At 33.3% G+C, this 25,863-nt stretch overlaps 2 protein-coding genes across 5 annotated transcripts in view; one reads left to right on the top strand and one right to left on the bottom strand.

Moving 5' to 3' along the window:
• Positions 1 to 25,863, top strand: part of LOC127701268 (nuclear factor of activated T-cells 5-like) — a 347,248-nt gene that overhangs the window by 99,514 nt on the left and 221,871 nt on the right. The window lies entirely within an intron of this gene.
• On the bottom strand, positions 7,843 to 12,369 carry LOC127701307 (uncharacterized). The gene is made up of 3 exons (XM_052205191.1): positions 11,215 to 12,369; positions 10,663 to 10,773; positions 7,843 to 8,528 (listed from the first exon to the last, which is right to left on the bottom strand). The coding sequence occupies exons 1-3, from the start codon at positions 12,299 to 12,301 to the stop codon at positions 8,368 to 8,370; spliced, it is 1,359 nt and encodes a 452-aa protein (XP_052061151.1). The 5' UTR covers positions 12,302 to 12,369; the 3' UTR covers positions 7,843 to 8,367.

The following is a 25,863-nucleotide window of genomic DNA, read 5'->3' as shown; positions in this document are numbered from 1 at the left end:
AACAATATTAAAACATAAAAATTGAATTTCCATTGTTTTCATGTAAATAATTTGTTTCATTAAAATTTTCCTTTTAAAATAAATGGCATGGACGTTTTTACCTAGGAATATTAATGACATAGACATGATTTCCTAGGAAAATTAGTTTGGGGACAAACATTATATTAAAAAAATTGATACACAACTCTTAAACAATATTAAAACATAACATTTATATTTACCTTTTAAAATAAAGGGCATGGACATTTTTACCTAGGAATATTAATGACATGGACATGATTTCCTAGGAAAATTAGTCTGGGGACATTTTATTAAAAATATAAATACACATCTCTTAAACAATATTAAAACTTAATATTTAAATTTCCAATATTGTATAAATGTAAATGATTTGATTCATTAATATTTTTCCTATTAAAAAAAAAAACATGGACGTTTTTACCTAGGAATATTAATGACATGGACTTGAATTCCTAGGAAAATTAGTCTGGGGACATAAATTACTAACATCGGACTAAAAATACTAGTAAATTCTGTAACCATGGACTTTTTATGCTAGTAATATGTGTCCGCCCAGACATATTTTACCAGGACAAATTTATCCCTTACATTTACAGTCCCCTACCAACAAAGTTGAAGGGGACTTTAGGTTTGCACCCTGTCCATCAGTCCATCTGTCAATCAATCCGTCCGGGAAATCAGCTTTCCACACTTTTTTTGTCATGCTTGAAGATATTGGTTTGATATTTGGTATATTATAATATAACCATGACAAGTTACAGATCAAGTTCTAATTTTGTTCCGGTCTGATGAGTTTTTGCAGAATTATGGCCCTTGGACTCAGAAAAATCACATAAGTAATCTGTTTTCTGCATATATAGTTTAACCTTTACAAGTTTCAGATCAAGTTTGAATTTTGTTCTGATTTGATGATATTTTGCAGAGTTATATGATCCTTAGTCCTAGAAAAATCACACAATTAATCAATTTTCTGCACTTTTCTTTTTAGTCATGCCAGACTACCATTATACTGATTTGATATTTGGTATCTATAGTTTTAACATGACAATTTACATATCAAGTTCAAATTTTGTTTTGGGGAACAAATAATTTCAACTGGTAGGGGATAGCAATACTCTCAGAATGCCGGATACTATCCATGCTGGTCTGCGTCCACACTTGTTAACCGTTCTTATAATTAATACTATATATGCTGTTTCTCGCATTTCACCTTTAATTCTATTTGTATGTATTTACTCAGGTTCATATGAAATTGAAGATGTCTGATACATGTATACAATGTACACTATTCTGTAACTGTCTGCCTTTTGTTATGAATTTCAGGTTATTTAAAACATAAATAAGAAGTTGAGAGCTTCATAATATGGCCACTGAAATGTTTATTTCAGTGTGAAATTTTCTGTGAATTCTGCCAAAAAGGAGTGTCTAAATTTCACTAAAATTTCATTAATTATATGGGAGGTAACTCTGGTTGCCCTAAATAAAGAGCTGTAAATTAAGTAAAAAGGTGCACTAAGGAAGACAACTCTTACATTTTTTTTAGATTCATTTTGAACACAAAAGAGTTTTTGGGGGATTTAAAACAATTCACATGGATTCACTTTTAGATAACTTATATTTAAATATTTAGTTCTATTCTTCTATTTGCACTTTCATGTTTTCAAGTTCTAAAAATTGGGAAATTTAGTATGAGTTTGGATATTTTCTTGAACAGGTCAAGGCTAAGCTGCTACTGGACAAGACAAAATCATCCCAACTGTGTATTTTTTTTCAACCATGTGATCAAGTAGCAAGTTGTTATATTTTTTTCAAGAACTGCCAAATTTTTGCGGTCGTATATTGGTATCACATTGTCATCGTACGAAGACAGATGGTTTCCAGATAATAACTTAAGTATAAGTAAATAGAAATCTATGAAATTTTAACACAAGGTTTATAACCACAAAAGGAAGGTTGGGATTGTTGTTGGAGGTTATGGTACCAATAGTTTAAGAATTAGGGGCCAAAAAAGGGGCCCAAATAAGCATTTTTGTAGTTTCCAGACAATAACTTAAGTGTAAGTGTATGAATCTCTCTGAAATTATACCACAAATTTCCATACTACAAAGGGATGGTTAGGATTGTTGGAGGTTATGGCTCAAACCATTTAGGAATTAGGGGCAAAAAAGGGGGGAAAACAAGGATTTTTTGGGTTAAAGGACAATTAAGACAATTTAAAAGCAGTGTAAGGGAGGTAATCCAATCCCATTTAAAGAAAAATGTTGTGTATGGTTGATTACCTGCCTTATAATGCTTGTAAATTATGTATTAAGAAATGATGATTTTCTTGAGGTGATTAGCTGTCAATTTATTTTTTGCAGTTACTATTAATTAATATTAATTTTAGCCATGACTATGTATGTCATTTTATATTTTAATACTTTTATGATGTATTCAAATGGGTAATTATGGTTGCAAACTCCATTAGAAATTTGAATTGAGATTCTGACCATATCTTGAGGGAAAGAATTTTTTTTGGAATGAGGGAAAGGGGGAGGTGAAAAAAATTGGGGGGGGGGGGGGGGTTCAATAAGAATTTGTTGGCGGACAATTTTTCTCATTTAAGATTTCAGAAATTAAAAAGAAAATTTCTTCAAATACTTTTTTGTGCGGTTAATATTCAACAGCATAGTGTATTGCACAAAAGCAAAAAAACTAAAAAAAAAAATTTTTTTTTTTTGGGGGAGGGGGTTCAACAATTTGCAACAGCATAGTGTATTGCACAAAAGCAAAAAATTGAATATAAATTCAAATCGTATAACCAATTTTAAGTTCTTTGACAACAGTTATTCTGTGTCAGAAACCTATAATGTGTCAAATAATTAATTACAATCCAAACTCAGACCTGTATCAAGTGTGAATATTGTGTCCATTTTGGCCCCAACTTTTCAGGGTTGGACATCTGCTGTTGTATCCAGCTGCGCGTAGCTAAGCAATTTATTTTACTAATTAATTCACATCTGTTTTTTTTATTTTTATTATTACTTATTTATAATTTCATTTATTTAATTTGATTGTTATTATGGCTTCATTTCCTTTATTTATATTTTTACTTTTTAGTTTTCAACATTATCTTTTGTTTTATAGTTGCATAAGACAGGTCACGTAACATTTCATAGCCAATTATAAAACTTATAATTATGAAATTTCAGATTACCAAGCATTTGTAAGTGACCCTCTTTTAGAGGTTGGTTATATTATGCTGATTTAATAGTAAGTGGAGGTGATACCTGGGTGATACTAATATTTTTTTTTTTTAAATTTTGTGTAGCTTTATAGTTTGTTAAAAAGCTTTTTTTTTTTAAATTTAATGAAATTGCAAAGTTTACTTCTTTTGAAAAAAAGATTGAAAAGTCTAATTTTAAAAAGTCACAATCATGCAAGTAGTTAAAATAACTTATAAAATCCTATTAGAAAGGAACCAAAATAGCAAGACCTACTTTTTTCAAGGAACTGGTTAACTAATAAAAGGTTACCTTTTTTATAAATGGCCCTGATTTCTCTTTAAAATAATTTACCTAATTTAAATAATTGGTGCTGTGGGTTAAGTTTAAGAATTAAATACTGTCAGGTTGAATGTTAGTATGTTTACGTTGTTTATATTAAAGTTGTTTTGTTTATAAATAGTTTGCAAATACCCCTCTCTGGCTTTGCTGGTTGTTATATTGTAAATGTTAAAGCCAGGAGTATAACTCTGTGTACTGCTGCTTAACCACAGGCACTTGTCTCAGAAAAAAAAATTCCTTTATACCTTAATATGTTATATTTAATGATTGAAGAAGGGTTTTTGAACTATTAATGAAGGGGTAATGAACAAGAGTTCTGCTCATGATTTAGTTCAAAAGAACTGATTATTTTTTATTGAAAAATTTAACATAAAATTTATTACATGTAAATGCACTTTGCAGAATATTCTGTATGCCAGATATAATCTAGTAACTTTAATTCATTTCATCTGGATTTTTTTTAAAGGAAGATGAAGATCATTAATATATATTTTTTTAAATTATTTTTTGCTAGTTAAATTATCTGAATAAAAATATCCTCTGGATATTGTTAGAACAGTATGGACAAAAAATGTATTTTTGTGGTTTTAATTTTAGTTCAAATAAATAAATATTAAAACAATGATTTTTTCATTGACATTTATTCAGAAACAATTATTTAACCTGAGATATGTTGTTTAATATGTCTCTGATTAATTCAATTAAGAATCACAACTATGAACTTTTCTTGAGAAAATAAGGATGACATTTTTTATGAGAAGAGTAACTGAAATAAAAACCATGATTCCATGAAATATTTTTTCAATCCATTCTTACAAATATCAGGAGTGTATCTACCATTAAAACTGGTGGACGTGTTAAATTCAAACAGTCAGCTTCTAGAGAACACCATTTACTTCAATTAAGTACATAAATTTGTAACAGATGAGGGGCATGATGATCACTGTTTATATCCTGACGGGACTAACCTTCCAATTACAGTTATCAGATACACCAACAGGAAGACACGATATTTAACAAATGACCGCTTTTCAATGATATTTTTATAAACTGAAACTCACATTTTTATTAAACTTTCTATTTTGTGCCCAGTAACACTGCTTACAAATCAATAATAAGGGGAAAACATTTTTCAATCAGTCATTTATGATCACCGTCGTATTGTTGTTGTTTTGGGATCGAGTTATTCCCCTTTAAACGTCCTATTTTTCGACTTGTTGAATCGTCACTGGGCCGGTTTACCTGTCGAGTTTTTCTATCAGTGGGCTTTTCTTCAACAAAATATCAATAGTTATCATCTCATCTATAGGAGTAGACGTTACTATTTCGTGTGTCATTTCAATTTACATTTATTTATTTTCAAGTGTCACTTCCGCGGCCCGTATTTTTATCTTTCACCACCAAATTTGCAATGAAATATTGTATTTTCAGCCTTTTAATAATAACGTAGTGAAAGTTTGGAACCTGCCGCATCAAAGGGTATACTTGGTTTAGAATGGGAAACAGGTTAAATGTCTTTACGCAGCCTTTTTCGTGACGTCAATGCCGTTTCTAAAAAATGCCATTTTTTGAATGGAAAAGCACGTGAGCTTTGTCGCATTTTCGACGCCATTATGAGAATTGCTGCCCGGCTGTTTGACATTTTCATAAATAATACGACCACTTCCGGTTAGTAACTAACAAGTCAAGTTCGGAATCGTCTTAATAATTCCGGACACTTCAACCAAACAAGTAACTTGTATACATAGTATTTCGGCTTATTCTGCCTAAAATACTGCTTAAAACGAGACCAAGACAATCAAAAACACACATTTCTCTCATGATATGAATACTGAGACTACCATAACACATGTGCGTTATCATGATGGTTATAAGAATAAGAATAAGAATATTTTTTCCCCCAGTAATCCTGAGACTACTATAACACAGTAGTCTCAGCCTAGTCATAGAGACTTGCGACCGTACGAGACCCTCATGGGTAGTCAAGGGTTGTTAAACACCTTCCTAGTCATAGGGATCATTACAAGTATATCAATCAAGTTACGGATACAGACCACAGGCACTTACCTATATACTTAATATAACATATTAAGTATATAGGGTTTTTTTTACAGAGACAAGTGCCTGTGAAAGATAATGAAACTCTTCTGTCTCTATACAGTAAGCATAATATTTCCTGATCTTCATTTGCTTTTTTCTTCTTTTTTTTTTTCGATCTCCAGTCTTGTGATGTTCCATTAATGGGGTCCTACACGGTTCTTTGCAATAAATTCAATAGATAAACCATAGTTTTTATCCAATGATTTGTATAGTACTAGTATAGTATCAAGAGTATCATACAAATCCTTGCTTCATCCAAAGACATTTGGCAACTGTTATGAAACCTTCCTGATTTTGAATATTGATCGCACCCAGTGTATAACGAAATAACATCAATCGGTGCTAAAATAGCACACATATAGACTCCAACTACTTACTATACTTACTATGAACGACTAAATTATCTAAACTAAATATGACGCAACATGTAAACTCCACCACCTTTCCGTAAAAGCCAGCATATGACGGAACAAAACAAACCAATGAGTCTCCATAATTCGATGCTAAATCAATGTTAAAAGAAAGTCTCTTACCACTACGAACAATTATAAAAAAACGTTAGCCGGTTATCAAAAATGCCTACGGTAATGATAACTTGGCAGCATTCGAATTAAAAATGTTCAGTGTTCACGTATCACATTTTCGATGATCATGAAAAGATATATATAGTCGCCTAGACTTCTCCCGCCCAACGATGAGACAAATGTAAGCAGATCATTGTTTTTTTTTTGTGTGTGACGGTGATGTATAAATACTCCGGGCTTAAAGTCCGATTTGAATGAATCCGATACCCCATGCCAGTGTGTATATAGTGAAATTGTCAGAGTCTTTTCAACAAATTGCAGCAGATTGTTTAGGGGTCCGTATGTTACTTCTTGCAAGACTGCAAATACTCTACATACCATCCTAAGACAGCCACATGAATATATCAGACTTTAAGGATCAGACCCTTCCGATTACCATCTTTTTTCAATGGACCAACAAAAGGTACATAAGGATTTAGGTACTGTACAAACGCAGCTATCAATAACATTATTTCTGGTACATAGTTTTTATGCACTGAAGTAGAGATTACGTTGTTTATATGTCGCGGCAGTACGGTGTTTGCGTGAATCCACGATTTTCGTTCACACAAGTAACATATCCTACAACGTGGGTAGATGAGCACGTTTCGTCACAAACGTGGAACAAAAAGTTTCCACGAAAGACGGATCAATTTAAAATGAAGTTTATAGATAATGAGAACAATGTCTTCTTTTATAATTTCATTATAAAGTATTTGTCCTTCTTGGCCTCACAAAACTATATAACTGTGGAAGTTTTCCCCAAATAAAAGTTCAGTAAATTATGTTTAATTCTGAGGTGCGTAAATCAGGGGTAGGGTGTTGGAGGGTGTCTCGAATTATAATTGCACATTCTATTGGAAATATCAAATTGTAAACTTTTATGTTTGCACTTCTAAGCATAGTACTTCTCCTTCCAATGACAGACAGACAGACACAATATTTTACTATAGTGTCACATAACAATAAAAAAAAACAATATCATACATCAGAACATAAGTATAAAAATACAAAACAGATTTTATTCAAAGTTAAAATATCGGTATCCAGCCACATGAGACACTTTCAATGATAAAAGACTTGTTCTAAACATTCATTAAAAATTAATAAATAAAGCTTTTACGATAAAAGAACTTATTATACACAATATTTTCTGCGTTTAAACACAAAATATGAAGATTTCGCCGAGTAAAAAGGTTTGTATAGAGTCATGCGACCGTGATCAGAAAAATGAATTTGTCATGATTAAAACCGTTAAAATTTGGGTTAATTGCACTTGCTTTCAAAAACAAATCATATCGCAGATCTGAATAAAATTCACAATGTTATTTTCAACTTCTACACAATCAACTGTACACTATTTACACTTTCGGTCATTAAGAAGGGTTTTTGATAGACACCCACTTCAAAAATTAGATAAAATACGTCAATGTTGTCTATCATTTACATTTTTCAGATATGAACTTGTTACCAATTCATTTTTATACAGTCTATAAGTACGTAACTTGTTACCATTTGGTTCATTTCTATATTCATACAATTTTTCAACCCATTATTGTTTTTCAATTTCACATAATTTTGTTTTAAGCTGGCCCCTAAATAAAATTGTGTACTAGTTCAGTGAAAATGGACGTCACACTAAACTCCAAAACATATAAATGAACTAAAATTAAAAAACATACAAGACTAACAAAGGCCAGAGGCTCCTGACTTGTGACAGGCGCAAAAATGCGGCGGGGTTAAACATGTTTTGTGAGATCTCAACCCTCCCCCTATACCTCTAGCCAATATAGAATAAAGAAACACATAGCAATACGCACAGTAAACGGCTCGTCATAGTTGTTTTTCCTTACTAAGAACAAACATTTTCAAGGCTATAATGTTTGAAGTTTATGTCTGGTCATTATACTTTTCCGACTATCAAGAAACATACAAACATCTGATGAAAGATTAATAAGCATAAATTAGCATTAATTTGTGAACAATACATATATTTATGTCCAGCACCAGATTGACCTATATGTATATATATGCTGGGACATAATATAGTATAATAGTCCCAGATATATGTAATGAAAATAAAACCTTGCCATAACAAAAACAACACTGCAACTTAAAAACTATCGGATAAAAGTTCATTATTGTGTAGCCTGCATCGGACCAAGCACATCATTGTACATCTTATTAACGTCACTAAAAGATGTTTCGTTGACAGTAAATCCGAGCTCACGTATGCGCTTTAAAGCCCATTGTAAATCTTTATTGTACTGAACTGCCGCTGCTAGGACACCCATAAATGCTGAAATATACAAGTTCAAATACTTCATAGATGTATAGATATAGAAAACTTTATTTTAATGCGGCATAGTATAAAATATAAAAACATAAGCTCAGGTGAGCTTTCTACCTAATGTAAAAACTATACAAAACATTTAAAACAAAGCATCATGCACCTTAAAACATACAACTGAATACAGCCATGGTTTGTAATGAATATACATTGTAATACAGTTTCATGATATTGTGAACGAACCTGATGTGTCTGTACATCGGGTTCTCTATGGTCGGGTTGTTGTCTCTTTGACACATTCCCCATTTCCATTCTCAATTTTATCCAAATCTTATGTATGGCACTTATCTGAAGTTACAAAAAAAATATATTTTGATAAATTTGACGTATCCACTCTGACAACTGTCCGTATTGAAGCATTTAGGGTTTGGTTAAATTCAGGATATTTCTGATCATCATTCGTGGTATACAATAACAAGAATAATATACAAAAGACGCGTTTATGATTCCCATTTGGTAAAACTGTCGTTGTGTCCGTCTGTCAGTCTGTATTACTCCATTCTATTCACATAAACTGTTCCTCTTATTACCCGAAGTGGGAAATTTTTACCCTCTGTAAGGAAACAAGTCATCAGAGAGCCATTTCCATTTTTTTTAACAAACAATGTGTTTGATGCTCCGTCTTTTGCATGGAGAGTTGACACCTGTGTCTTCTTGGATTATTTATTACTATAAATTAACATACTTGAGACTGGAAAATGACCATGCATTTGTTTTGTTTCGTAGTATTTTTTATCAGTTTATTTACCTTTTAATAGTATTTTAATGCATTTAGAAATAGTATCATTATAGAAGTTATGAAAACGATATTCACTATCTTAGCCATTTTTACACGTACTTACAATCTGTACAGCAAACACTACTGTGATCTTTGCGAAATTTGTTAAGCACAATTACACGTTATTATGCTTCCGTGACAAGTCTCAGTCTTTATATATACATTTTTTTTATGAACTGCCCTTTTTTTCTGGTTCATCAACGCATTACAAATAGATATAAGAAGATGTGGTATGAGTGCCAATGAGACAACTCTCCATCCAAGTCAAAATTTATAAAAGTAAACCATTATAGGTCACAGTACGGTCTTCAACACGGAGCCTTGGCTCACACCGAACAGTAAGCTATAAAGGGCCCCAAAAAATTACTAGTGTAAAACCATTCAAACGGGAAAACCAACGGTCTAATCTATATATAAAAAAAAAAACGAGAAACGAGAAACACTTATGAACCACATCAACAAACGACAACTACTGAACATCAGATTCCTGACTTAGGACAGGTGCAAACAAATGCAGCGGGTTTAAACGTTTTAATGGTACCAAACCTTCACCCTTTTTCTGAAACAATAGTGTAACATCACAACATAGAAAGACACACTATAAAATATCAACTGAAATAGCTTAACTCAATCAAAGGACATATTAACACCATTGAACATACACTGAACAAATAAATTTGACCTATGACACAATGTAAATACAAAATAAATAAACTAAGGGAAGAATAATAAAAGTAACATGTTATATCGGTAAGAAATGTTAAACAATTAAAGAAAAACAATATGCTCGAACAAAAATACCATCCATTTGCAATAACTTTAAACACAGGTAAGTACATCAATAACACATCAATTTCCTCCTCTTTTCAGGGTTTCAACCATGTTATTTATTACCAGACAAGTAACACACTACTTCAATAGGATCAAACCGATAGATGATTTTTTTTAAATGATAAGCGTTTAATTCAGATGCGGACCAGGATTGTGAAAAGTGTGACATACTATGCAACATTAGGAGTGGAACATGTAAAAAGTCTATGCATTAACCATGTAATCCCATAAGGGAGCCCGGACCCAGTCCCTTAAATATGCCTCTGTTTATTACTCTCGGTGCTGTACCAGTTCTATCAAGACAGGCTGTGGAAACTCCCTGTTCTACGGGACAATAACACTACATTACTGACTTTTGTAATTGGGAGTCAGTTTGAGAGAACGTCAATACAACTTCGACATTGATAAGAACCGTGTTATCTCCGGACATCTGAATTCATTTGAATGAACTTTCTTGACACAAGTTAAATTTACCAGTTCTTTGCCCAATAGTGCAGTGAAACAAAACTGGGCCGTCGTTTCCTATTTTTAGCAGCTTGTCCTTGTACTGTTGAAATACATCTGCACTGAAGGTGGTATTAATATCTGCAATATAATTTCACGGTTTAAATATCCTAATATAAAGATGAAACCTGTGGTTCGTGATGCACATATATTTACATTACATTAAAGGAAATGGGTTATATTATTTTTATTGATTTATATACGAGTCATTTAGTTTTAAGCATGATGTTTTGAATAAATTGTCACGCGATGAAAACTTCAAAATATGGTATTGCGTAGTTGGCAGAAAGCTGTAACCCTAGTTGTAACACAAATTTATGAGTTAAGAGAGCAGCAGTTTCAATGGTTTTTATGGGAACTAAGGAGATGATTCAAGATACCTCGCGTGGACTTTTATTTCACCCGCACTTTATTTGAGTGCTTCTACGTCTATATCACTTGTCGTATTCAAACATTTTCTCTCTCAACGAACACAATTTTTTGTTAAAGATATTACTCAAGATTACAAAGTAAATAACTTACCTAAAGGTAAGTGGTAATATTTCAAAGATGATCCCTTAAAATGCTCGCTTTCAATTTCTTCATTATAACCAATTTCGTCACCATACTCCTCAGGGTTCTCGGTTTCATAATTTACTTTTGATCTAGGAGATATATGTTCTCTGTCCAAAGCTGGATCTATTACCACTTTCGCTAATTCCGACGTTTTTTGTCTTACTGGATTATAGTTCTCGTCATATGTATTAACATTGTCTGGTATGTTGATCAGATTCACGGTCTCTTGCGAGGGATTATTGTTGAAGGTTTTACCCACTCGCATGTTGATAACTGATTTGAAGCCATGGGCTTCAAGCTCTTTTAAATGGCCTCTTCTTATCTGGCCAGCAGTGAACCAATTCTTATAGACAGGATGACCAAGCCAATATCCCAACCAATTTGGATATGCATCACATTTTGGAGGATTGCTAACTATTGGTTCACCTGTTATTTCTGCAACAACCGATTTAAATTTGTCTTCTGTAAAATCCATCCCCATTAAAGCACTCATTTTATAGAATTTTTCACTGTTGACTCTTGGTTCGTATTTAGAGTTCAGTTTTGACATGTAAACTGTATGCAATAATGTTGTAAAAGCTACAGCTTGTGGTTTGCTGGCATAAAGCAAAATTGGTTTCTCCATCTTAGTAATCGAGTCTGTTAGTTTCTCCACTGCTTTAACAGAGGCCCAATCTTCGTTCTCTGTTAGAATAGCATCAAACTGAAGACCAGCAATCGTTGCAACATATTTGGCTTCTGAAATAGAAGCTAGTTTTTCACCCCCAAACTGACCAGGATCATTTTCATGGAAAAGAGATATAACGCCATTAAATCCTTCATCATGTGCATATTTGATTTGCGTGTCTGTTAATCCTCCAGCAACATACAGCTTTGGTGTCACTTCTTTTGCCCACCATAATTTGAATCCCGGTATACTTCTCGGAGCCAAAGTATCAAGATGAAGGTCGAAATGTCCTGTCGACATAGAGCGAATGAACAAAAGTCCATACTGAGCTAATGTTGTATTCCTCTTTGCTATTTGAACGATCATGTTGCAAGTTCTATTGCGCATAGGTATAATGAAAGATGCTTAATGTATAAACAGACCTTTTCAATAACTATCGACACCGACTAATGACACCTATACACTGTACAGGTGAAATGGAAGGTTCGTATCAAAGATAAAAAATCTTTCAGTAATAACGTTAAATAAACATATTTGATGTTATATTATTTTGAAGAAGAACAGCGTATATTGAGCAAATAGTTATTTGCAGATTTTATCCCTCTCAATATATCTCTCATGTAATACTCATTATACTTATTTATACGACATTTCATAATATTGAATAAAACTTCAGGTAAAAAATAACTGTGATCAATTTAAATCCGAATCTGTCTTTCTACTATATATTATATGACTATATATAATAAGATATTTTAATAGATATGGTAGTCTTCCTTTGAAGATTACAATGTCTGCAAATAGTATTTTTGAATGTCTTTTTATATCTCTACATTTATTATTATCCCCTTGCAACAAATTTGCGGTGGGAATAGAGTAACGGGATCATCTGTCTGTCCATAACACACTTGTGGACACAACATATTTTTGTGTTTCTCCACCAATCTTTACCTTCAAACTCGTAGGTGGTAGAGAAACTGACAACATCATGACAAAAACGAACGAAAATCGACGAAAAGACAAACAACATTCTACAAAATCCTACAAAGAAAACGAAAGACTAGGCACCAGTAACCCCCCTAAAGACCAGGATTGCACCCGCCACCCTTCGTGTAGCACATGGTATTTGCAAATTCGTTGATAAAGTCGAATAAAGGTGACAATCTATGAAAAGACACCGATATTCCATAACGGTAAACCAACCCATGATGACACTTTCGAAGTTTTCAATTTCAACTTTATCACTTTGAACCCTTGGTGCAATAGCTTCCTTGTAAGCAGCAACCATACATATAAAGGAAATCCTGATAGGAAACGCAAGCTCTTGAGTATCGTAAGAACTGGGATATATATATACTCCATATGCAGGCTGGAATATCGTTTCATAGAAAGTACACACTTTGGCATCCGATATTATCTTTTTGTCGCAAAATTTTGTTATAAATCAACCCTACTTGTCATTTTCTGGATGTAAAGCAAGATGCAACAAACAGAATTAAACGTGTCTATATAGAATTGATATGATAAAAAACGGACAAACGTGCAAGTTAGTCTCTTTCCAGCACTACATGTGTACACACCACCCCATATCCTCTTCTACAATGATAAAATTCTGACTGAAATTAAAGACTTCAAATTCCTAGCGAATATTATTATCTTAAGAGGTTATTTTACAAGAAAACACTGAAGAGGTGTCTAAAAAAAGTATGAAAGTATTATTTTTATTGAGAGAATATATATATGTAATTTTCATTTTGTACCTACTAGTTTATCATATAAATTATTTGACACTCTTACAAGACCTATCTTGAAATACAACTGAAATTTGATTCACGGATATAGTCAACTTTTAAAGAAGCAAATGGAGCTGTTGAAAATGATACCTATTGCGATACCATGGCACTTGCAGAAAAATACCCTTTTGACAGGCACCAACCATAGATATAAGGTCAGAGTAAGGTAGATTTACTTTAGACTCGCATATAAATATTCGAACTCTAATATTTTTCTATAGAACAAGTTGGGCCATCCAAACATATTAATTTGTCATTCTTAAAATTGTTTGCAAAATAGTAATCAGTTGCGAAAGTGAGCGTTCAAATAGTGAGCTCATGTTCCTGAAAATATTTTGCGTGCAACAATATACGAGACATGGCTATTAAATGGATATGCACTGATGGACGTGCATTATGATTTACACTAAGACCTTGATATGATCGTTTACACTATCGCTCGAAGGCATCAATTACTATTTCAAAGGAGTCTACTGGCGATTTCGACTTTTATGTAGAAACAGTCTTGCTGATCGTTTGGACATTTACATGTAACGGTCAACTTAATAGAATCTTTCCATTTACAATAGAAATAGCAAAAATAGCAAGAGATGGGTTAAATCATAAATGAAAGACAGCATAACTTCTATATTGAGTCAACGGACAATTTCGAGCACATTAGGCTATTTGTAGATCTTATCTAGCTTATACTTTCTATGGTGTCAGGTCTCTCTCTACATAATGCAGTTTTCAAGATTTTAACAAAAAACGCCAAAATTTAAAAATATCCCCATTCAAGGTCATTAGGGTGCGTCTTGCCGGTTATTTTGACCATGTATATTTTCCCCCCAGTAATAGTTTCAAAGAAAATAGCCACAAAATTGAGAAATTTGCTAAAAAAAAAATACATTTCAAGGGTGATAACTCGAAAATGGATCGTCCGATTTTTCTGAAAATGTTCATTATTTTTACCCATGTAAGATCATGTAAGTTTTGCTCTAATTGCTTTAGTTTTTACAGATGATTTCTTTATCGTTTTAATAGTATATTTGGTTTTTTTTTTCGTTTTTCTTGCTAACAGTTTTTAAAACTGCATACAATTCAAGGAATACAGACACTACCGTCGATTGCGCTCTTTCCGTCTCGAAGTAAGGAGAAAATTAGTGACGACTTCGACGTCGGACGTCATGATATCCTCAGTAGCAACGTCGTTATTGAGCGAAGCAGATTATACTTTTATTTGAGCACAGAGGACCACGGAGAAAAATAAGAATGTCGTATGCACCAGAAGATAAATCAGGAAATTAAAGAGTTGAGTAAGTATATCGTATTATTCATTCTCCATTATTGCATGCATGCAACTTTGTCTTTTTGCTGTATATATCTTTTTCACATATACGCATACGGTAGGAGATCACGGGTAAAATATGTTTTGTTCATATGGCTGTGTTCCCCGTTTTTTTTTTCCTTTGACAGTCAACTCGACGTTTAACTTGTCAATAACACGATACTCCTAAGCCTATATATATTTAAATATATAGTTTTGAATCCAGTGTGTTATGTATGTGATGTAGGGATATCAATGACCTTTACAATTATTATAAATAAGTGGCATTAAATATACACAAGGTTTTTCTCCGACTGTTAATGACGTCTTTACACTAAATCCATTGAATGTTGGATGTGCACTGGTTGATATTTTAGTCTTAGATACATGATTTTTTCTATTAGTTGTCATTGGCTTTGAACTAGCTGTCAGTAACTGCGAGTACTCTTAGATCTGTACTTAGTGTTTCTTTTTTTTGTTGTTGTTAGGGATGAGGGATGGATAAATACCCTGCTACGTTCGGTCTGTGTTTTTGTTTGATGTTTTTCTGCTTTGTATCGATCTGATGAGTTAATCCTTTTTTTTAATTGATTTTTATAGGTTGTCCTTATGTTGTGCTGTTACACCACTGTCCTGGTTGGAGGAAGGGTTGAGCGCTCACAAACATGTTTAACCCCGCCATATTCTTTATGTGCCTGTCCCAAGTCCGGAGCCTGTAGTTCAATTGGTTCATGTCTGTCATATTTGTTTTTCGTAAACTGTTTTGTTATAAATTAGGTCGTTAGTGTTCTCAATTGAATTGTTTCATATTTTTCACGTGGGGGTCTTTTATAGGCGACTATATGGTATGGGTTTTTCTTATTGTTGAAGGCCGTACGCGGTTCCCTATAATTGCTTACATCCACTTTATTTGAACTTTGGTGGTTGTCTCATTGGCAATCATACCACATCTCCATATTTTTATATCAACTTATATTCCGGGAATTGAAGAAAAATGTAAATATCTTACATAAGGAATGTATTACCCTTGATGTTAGGAAATATCTAAGACTTAACTTTTTTCCATTATTGACGTATACAGTGAAAACATATAAAATATAAACTACGGAAACTAGCGGTGATTCAAAGTTTGGATATCACAAAATTTCTGTACTGTGTTTGGTAGCATTGAGTAATTCTGTACTGACTAAGAATGAATGAATTGGAAAATTTTCAGACATACTATGCTGAAAAATGAGATAAAAAAGTTAACTGAAATAGCAATTTTGTTTAAATTAGCCGACTTGGATGAGCCTTGTCAAGTTGACATCGGCTTATATCAAATCCTTAGTTAAAGTTGTGTTGTATTATGGTTATTTTTGCCATACATGGTCTTTAACGTATTTTTGTGCCATTTACAGATAAAATGGGCGAGGATAAAGCGAATTTTGATAGCATTCTTAGCGGGTTTACACTGTCTGTATTGTACACTGCTTGCAGCGAATTGGAAGCAGACACATTGTCCAATCGACAAACCAAGACGAATGACACAGATAAGACAACCATTGAGACAATTAATGAAAGAGAAGAAACAGCAAGTGAAGAGGAGAGAGCTGCTGTCTTCGGAAATCTTAGAAATACAGAACTTGACAGACTTTCTAAAACAGTAAACAAAACCAGAAATGAGCAGAAAGCATGTAATATGCATGACCAAACAAACAATGGAGCTGTCGAAGAAATGAAGACAGAGAAGGACAAAGAAACAGTGAGTGAAGAGGAGAGAGCTGCTTTCTTCAGAGATGTTAGAGGCAAAGAGCTTAACAGGCTTTCTGCAAACAAAAGAGCTGTCAAAGAAATGCATACAGAGAAGGACAAAGAAACATCGAGTGAAGAGGAGAGAGCTGCTTTCTACAAAGAATTTAGAAGCAAAGAGCTTGACAGGCTAACTGCAACACTGAACAAACAAAGCGACGAAGCAGGGAATCAGGAGGTCAAAACCGAACCAAAGATTATGAAAAAGGAGAGTTTGCATAATCAGGGTGAAACAGAGGCACTAGATACAGAAGAAACAGCTAGCGAAGAGGACAGTTTATCCTTCTTTCAGTCTGTTAGAGAAACTGAACGAAAAGAGCTTGTTGAAGCTTTTGAACGAGATAAAATTTGGAAAGAAGAAAGAGAGAAGAGAAGAATGGAAAGAAGACAGGAAAAGATAGAGACAATGTTTGAAGAGTTTCACACACCAGCTGTTAGTGTATTGTGGGAGTCATACTCTTCGCCTGACCAAGAACCAGGTCCATCCAATCATTACTCTCAGGTAGATAATGCTATAGTATTTTACAAATAAAAAATAAAGAAAATAAAATCATTCAGTATGAATCGATACAATGCTCTGAATGAGAATCATAATACAATTGTTCCATCTGATCGCATACAACACAACTTTAACTACGGCGAGTCGGTATTAAATGTTGATACTGTTAACTTTGTGTATGTTATAAAAAAAAAAAAAATTTGAGTCCAAACAAATACTTTTCCATGTTTAGAAAGAAAAAAACAACTTCAAAATAGTAACTTGTTGATGTACATTTAAAATGAGAGAGTTCGGGAAGGGAACACTTAATTTTAGCATCTTGGGCGCAGAAAACGGTTGAGAATTGCAGATGGATACTTTTAAAATATTTCTTAATAAAATGGAAAGAAAAAAAAGTGGTAAGCATTGATACATTCAAATATCAATGAATGGAGGCTCTTAAATTGTAAATTCTGGCACTTAATGATATGTCTTGTCATACCAACATCTGATACTGTTTCTACCACATCCTAAAAAAATACATAGAGGAAACACATTTGAAGCTCAAGCTTTAGATTAATATATGTTATGGAACTTATATTTCTGGATATATTGTGTTGCTTCGTAGCTATTTTATTGCCATATAATACCCATATCTCATTTCATTGCCGTACATATCCCGTATTTCATTTTATTGTCGTATACATCCCGTATCTCATTTCATTGCCTTATATATCCCGTATCTCGTTGCATTGCTCGTATATATCCTGCATCTCATGACATTGTCGTTTATATTCCGTATCCACTTCATTGCTGTATATATCACGTAATTTATTTCATTGCCGTTATGTATCCCGTATTTCATTTCATTGCCGTTATACATACTGTATTTCATTTCATACTGTATATATCCCGTATCGTATCTCATTTCATTGCCATATATATCCCGTATCTCATTTCATTGTGGTATATATACCACTCATTTTATTCATATGAATTCTGTCTCGTAATCTTGGCATCGACCACTTGAAATTTTCTAATAATCAAAACACAAGTGATATTTCGTTTTTATAAAAAAATATTTTTTAAAATTTAAGATTTTTTATTTCCAGAGAAGCAAATCCATGTCAACTGATTTTAAGGCTAAGCGGGTAGACACAGAAGAAGTGAAGATAGACTTGACATTGTTGGGTGATAACAAAGAGGAAGACCGTGAAGAAGAAGGTAATAACCTCCATCATACTACAAACATATCACTTTACAAATCGTCAATAATCATTCCTCTTTTCGTTTGTTGTTGTTGCTGAGGTGGTGGTGGTTGTAGTTGTTGTTGTTGAATCTTGAAATGGTATATGGGTATTTGAACAGTTAAAACAAGACACTCTTTTGCACAGATACCAACACTGATACATCAAACGAAGAAAGTATTCTCTTCAATAGAATTCATATAGCAACATCATGAAAAGTGAAAAAATAAAAATCTTGCCCAGTACCAATTGTAATTAGGTGAGCAAATTTTATCAACAACAGTGGTTAACTCTTGATTAACAATTATTCAACTAAAAACTTTACACGTCTGAGTATAATTGGACAGTTGATGCTTAATGTAAATCCCATGTATTCTTTTCGCGTCAAGCGTATCTGATGAAGATTATTTCTGAAATGTGTTGTGTGCTGCTGATGGACTTCAGTACTCGAAGGTACTATACACCCAAACGGGCCAAATAGATAGTTTACGACACAAGCATGATTTAAGTGCTACATTCTTATTGGAAATTGAAGTTTATAATTCAATAAAACCATGGTTGCAACTTTTTCCATTAAAAAACTGGCATCAGATAGTATTGGTCATCTTTTTGAATTTGATGATCTAAAAGAGATAAGCGAGAGATACCAAAGGGAAAATTCAAATTCATAAGTCGAAAATAAACTGACAACGCCATGGCAAAAAAAAAAAACGAAAAAAGACATAAGACAAAAAAACAGTGTACAAAACACAACACAGAAAACCAAAGACGAAATGTTTCATTTGGCATGTCAAACTTTTATTTGCCAAATTGTCTAGGATCGGTACCATAACTGTGTATTAATTCAAATACAATTAAACTAAAGGCAATTTTTTATTCTCATAATTTCTCTTTGCTTTAGACTATCCAGATACACCAAAAACATCAAACAGTGCATTCAGTGATATTGAAGATCCATCTAAACCAAGGCTAAATCCATTTTTCACTCCATTAGAAGAAAGACACGAGTCAACAAGAGTACATCTATCCACCAATCCAAAATCTACTGAATGAGTCAATCCACTTCTACTCGATTCAAATAGTATACGATCACTTGAACCTATCAAATTCACCTACACATGAACCCATCAAAAGACTGTCAACTGATAAAAATGAACCAACCAAATTGGTACGGATTGAAATACCAGATCGCAAACTTCTTGAATTTACCATTGAATACTCTCCAAAACATGCAGGTAGATTTCCGCGTTTTATAAAATGGTTTAAGCGACTGTGCTGCTGTTGAAGCCAAAATGCTGAAGATCGTGAACATTTTTATTCTTGATTTAATGAGACATTTATTTCTTTTGTTCTCTTATTTAATTGTTTATTTTCTATTAATTTTGTTTATTTTTCTATTAAAATTTTGTTTATTTTATAGTGTTTTTGCATATCTATAAAAAAAAAACAGTTTCTCACATCTTCTTATATCTATCTATATTTGAGAACAAAATAAAACCCAAAATAGAAAAAAAAAAGTATAGGATATATTAGCTTACAAAAATGAGTAGATGGTCACTCCATGCAGAAAAAACACGCAAAACAGATCATCATTTCCATTTGTCTCAATTTGTCTTCTTTTGTGTGCATTCGAACTAGTTTTAAGCAAGAATACATGCGTTGTCGTGCTAAGCAAACCCCTACTCGTAATTCAAAATATCCGATAACAGGAAGCAGTTGTTCGACAGATCCGAAAAATGCCACACGTAACTGTGAAGATGCTGATCAGGTATGAAGTCTTTCTGTTCAGTAGTACTTGACAAAAGAGTGAAGAAAAATTTAAAGTTTATTCAACATCTTGCAAAATTCAAAGAATTGGCAAACAGGAACTATGTGATCGACAGATACGAAATTTGCTCACACGTTAGAACTCATCACTGCCAATTTGCTTAGCAGATAAATCTTCATCCTGCTCAGTAGTACCTGATTAAAATGGGACTGAAATATTTGTTTCACGAACGGACGGACCGACAACTGAAGGTGAATGCTATATAAAAAGGGGATGTCTTTTTTATGCTTTTGTGGTAGGGGTGAGCTGCTTAACATTCAATCAATACCTCACCCTTTTCACCAGATGTTCCAGATGTTTTGATTATTGAAATAAACTGTTGCCGCAGAAATATGTCTCGCCTCTATGTAATTTTGATAGTAAAATGCAAATGTTGCAATTAAAATAGCAATACTTTAACATGTAAAATTATTTAAATATGCAAAATATTCAAAGTCAATGAACCATGACTGAAGGTACAAGACCAAATAATTTCCATGGAAATAAGATTGATATCAGTGCTGATACAACTGTATACCAAATATCATTCATTGACTTATCATGAGTGGTTCCACTTAAGCATAGTCAGCTATAAAAGACCCCGAAATGACAAATGCAAAACGATTTAAACGAGAAAACTAACGGCATGAGTTACGTACAAAATAATGAACGAAAAACAAATATGAGATACAGCAACAAACGACAACCACAGAATTAAAGGCTCCTGACTTGGGACAGGCACATGCAGAATGTGGCAGGGTTAAAATAGTTTGAAGGCGACAACCCTCCCCTAAAGTGGTGTAACAGTACAACATAAGAGCAAACTATAAAATCAGTTGAAAAGGGCTTAACTCGTCAGATCGATACAAAGCAAAAATACATCTAACAAAGACACAGACCGGACGTGGCAGGGTACTTATACATCCCCACAGCAAAAAAGACACTTACAGATCTGAGAGTACTCGTAGTTTCTGACAGCTAGTTCAAAGCCCATAACAATTAATAAAAAAAGTCATGCATCTGAGACTAAACATGTTTAACCCCGCCTCATTCTTTATGTGCCTGTCCCAAGTCAGGAGTCTGTTATTCAGTGGTTGTCATAGGTTGCTGATTTTTGTTAATTCATTTGTCATAATTTCAGGCCATTGGTTTTCTGATTTGAATTATTCCACATTTTGTCATGTTTGGGCTTTTTATATAGCAGAGTACATGTATACAGTATGGGTTGTGTTGTACTGTACGGTCACTTTAAATTGTTCTCTGCATTCACGTCATTATGACTTCTGATATGGAAACAAATCCTGAACTTCATTCCGATATACTCTCCAAACAATAAAAAACGTGTTTCTGCTCCTTGATCGCCCGGGTTGTTGTCTCTTTGGCACATTCCCCATTTCCATTCTCAATTTTATTCAAAATGTAAAATCATAAAGTTTGTTTCGGATGAATATGATAAATTAACTAAAGATGATTTTTTAAAATTTGTTTCGTCATCTAAATGTGTTTTATGGAAAGATTGAGCACCTGCATGAGCCTACTATAAACCCAATTTTCAGTCTGAGGAATATTCAAATTGCAATAATTTCACATATTAAACAATGGTTAAGTGAGTTATCCAAATCTAGACCCAGTGATCATTCCTTGGGTATTGATCGATTGATTGATTGATTGTTGGTGTTTTAACGCCACTTTTGGGTTATTTCGTGGCGGCCAGTTTTCTTGGTGGAGAAAACCACCGACCTTCGATAGGGAAACTGACAACCCTAGTCAATTAAGATTGGAGTCGAGTGCAACCGCACGAGCAGGGTTCGAACTCACAACCTCAGCGTTGACTGGCTAGTGATTACAGTAGTAACTACTTTTTTTTTTTTTATCTTTTCAGTACTACTTAGACCACTCGGCCACCGAGACCCCTCCTTGAGTATTGAAGTTGGCATATATGTATATGTACATCCCAAGAATACAAATATTTTGTAAGAAATGTTGAGTCCTAGATAATGAATTGTGATATTATTGTGTCATTACGTCCAGATATTATTGCTTATCGTATTTAATTCTTTTTTTCCGCTTTTCTCCTGTTCATTGCGTAAAATTGTCAATTGCGTCTGGTAACATGGTGGTACTATTTCACATCATTTCTATACACATGCAGCATCATCAAACAATCTTTCGGAATGCATGATATTTTTAAAAGTTTGCATCAGATAAAAGTTTTAAGGCGCACTATAATTTCTATAATTTCTATTTCTATGCATTTTTTAAATGTTAATGAAATTGAACCTTTTCAGAATAATTTATTTGTAGAATCTATGGCAATTTTGTCAATTTTTATGTGACACATTAAAAATAAATGCGAAAAGAATGTCTCTTAGCACTGCTAAAAAAGTGTCCTTGTTATAAAAAATTGTAATGCTAACTTAATTGGCAGCATTTGAATTAAATATTCTCACTGTTCGCCCAATCGTATTTTCTACTTTTCTCTTATTTTTAAATCAAAATTCCTAACCTGCCAAAATCTAATAAAAGAAGCTGCCAAATGTCTATCATCTCTTCACGATAAATATGTTGTTGTTCCTTCGGACAAAGCTTCAAATAATACTGTCTTGTAAAATAATTAGGAATAAATGAGCACTCAGGTAATCCCACATACAAATTGAAAAACATATCATTTGACAAGGATGAGATTTTGGCAAATCATAAGTCCTTCATGGCTTCAATGAACATTACATTGAATAGCAAATCCGAGGACTTACCTTGTTTGTATTGGATACCTAAGCTTCACAAAATTCCGTACAAACAACGGTACATTGACGGCTCATCTACGTGTTCTACAAAGGAATTGTCCATTAGATTGACAAAAATTCTGTTCGCAGTGAGTGTCTTCAGAAATACTGTGAAACTGTTTACTCGCGTAGTGGTATTAACCATATGTGGATTCTAAAAAACTCTAAAGAACTTTATTTTTTTTTAATTTAATTTTAAATATCGATCTCTCTCTGAAATTAATTCAAAATTTTGATTTTTCAACCCTGTATACCACCATTCCCCATGTGAAATTGAAAAATCGTCTAAGAGAAATAATCCACAATTCTTTTCAATATAAGAATGGTAGCATACGCTATAAATATATTACTGTGGGATACCATACGGCATATTTTGTTGATAGTAAACAAAAGGGTTAAACATGCTACACAGAGGAACAAGTGATTAGTATGCTGGAGTTTCTTATAGACAACATATTTGTTGAATTTGGAGGCAGACTTTTTCAACAAATTGTCGGCATTCCTATGGGAACGAACTGTGCCCCTCTCCTTGCCGACCTCTTTTTATTTTCATATGAGTCGGAGTTCCTTCAGACACTTGTCAAAAACAAGAAGATCAAAAAAGGCCAGATAATTTAATTTCACATTCAGACATATTGATGATGTTCTTTCCATTAACAATCCATCTTTTCTGATTGGGTTCCATTAATATCTCGTCCAGAACTAGGTATTAATGAAACAACAGACACGGCTTCCTCCGCCTCATATTTAGACTTATACCTCGAATTTGACATAAGCGGTCATCTCAGTACAAGAATCTATGACAATCGAGACGATTTTATTTTTAAATTTTAATTATTAATTTCCCCCACCTTAGTAGATATACATTTCCCAACTCATTCGGTATTTAAGAGCTTGCAGCTGCTACTCATACTTTATAAAACGTCACCAGTGTCTGAGCATAAAGTTGATGAACCAGGGTTATGTCAAAGAACGTCTCGTCCTTTTTCTAAAAAAAAGTTCATCGGAAGATACCAAGACCTTGTTGATAAATATTCCGTATCAACTTCACAAATAATACATCATGGTCTTGAAGTATAGAATCTAGGTACTGACGTTGTTTCTCATCTTAATTACGTGTAATGGTGTTCTTTTATTTGTCTTTGTAAATTATTAACCTTTACTGTTTAGTCCATTTTTGGTAATGTCCCTTTGGCGTGGCTCGGTACTTATTCATCCCGCCATTGTGTTATTGTGCTATGGTCTTTTTTTGTATTCTTGTCTTTCATTTTTGCTTAGGTTCTTTTTCTATATGCCATTTTGTTGTTGGCATATTTGTTTTTTTTTATAGTGATTATAAAATTATAACACAATGTTGACTGCTGTAAACCTATTTTTGACATTTTTAACTATTATGTCTGTTTGTTTTGTTCACACATTGTTGTCAATATAATGGAATTTTATGCGACTGTCATACAAGTGAGAGGTTTATCTAGCTATAAAACCAGGTTTAATCCACCATTTTCTATACATAAGGAAATATGACAGTTGTTTTCCATTCGTTTGATGTGTTTCAGTTTTTGATTTTGCCATTTGATAAGGGACTTCAGTCCGATTTGAATTTTCCTTGGAGTTCTGTATTTTTATTGCTCTATCGATATCTCTGCCATAGAAAAGGAAACACAGTCAAGTACACTGTGTGCTCTTCGAAATGTAGATATGTTAAAATAATACATGTAATTCAGTGGTTGCCATTAGTTGTTGTATATCGTATTTGTTTTCGTTTGTTGTTTTATACATAAATCAGGCCGTTAGTTATCTCGTTTGAATTGTTTTACATTTGTCATTTCGGGGCCTTTATAGCTTTATACGGTATGGGTTTTGATCATTGTTTAAGGCCGTACGGTGACCTATTAGTGTTAACTTCATGTTATTTGGACTCTGGTGGAGAGTTGTCTCATTGACAATAATACCACATTTTCTAATTTTTATAATGACGTTTAAAACGAAGGGTTTGTCAACGTTCGTTGTCTGCTGATATATTTATGGTGTCAATGTTAAACTTTGAAGTTCATGTATTTTTTTGAGCAACAGGAAAATTGAAATGTTGCATTTTCTATGTGTCCATTTGAATTAATAGTTTGCGAAGGCAACTACGGAATCTGAATATAAAGCCTTTCATTTTCTCTTACCAATCTTGCGTTACCGCTTTTACTGTGCTTGGTTTGAAAACATAATAAACCCGCCCTCTGATAGGCTGATTCCCATAAAAATGGGATGGATTTCTTGACCAATAAAGTTTCTTTTTTACCAAGTAATCCTTGACCGAGTCCACTATGCAAAAATAGAAATCTTTAGCAAAGTAAATTTTCGGATGTTGACTGGCTTTACAATCTTCTGAAAAAGCGGTTGGCCAAAATTTTCATTGGATAGCTATAAATATTGTGCATATCAATCTGTTGCTCTATCATGATAAGTACAAGTTTCTATGATATACCACCCTTCGTGTACTGCTGATACATATACTATTAATCAATTGATCATAAGTGGTTTTTGAAAACATTATTACAACAGATATGGATGCGTCACCCTAGTGAATCATTTGCAGGTGTTATTATATTTGTCAATTACATATCCTACCGAGAACATAATGGTAGTGACTTTTCCCATTGAAATCTCCACTGGAAGCAGCAGCATTTTTATCACTGCATGAAGTTATCACTTCTTCTCATGTAACATCATTCTTGTTTTAAAGCAATGATATT

Source organism: Mytilus californianus, unplaced genomic scaffold, assembly GCF_021869535.1.
Source record: "Mytilus californianus isolate M0D057914Y unplaced genomic scaffold, xbMytCali1.0.p SCAF_5, whole genome shotgun sequence".
Classification (NCBI taxonomy): Eukaryota; Metazoa; Mollusca; class Bivalvia; order Mytilida; family Mytilidae; genus Mytilus; species Mytilus californianus.
The sequence above is the reverse complement of the archived record's forward strand: the minus strand, read 5'-3'. Positions and strand labels throughout refer to the sequence as shown.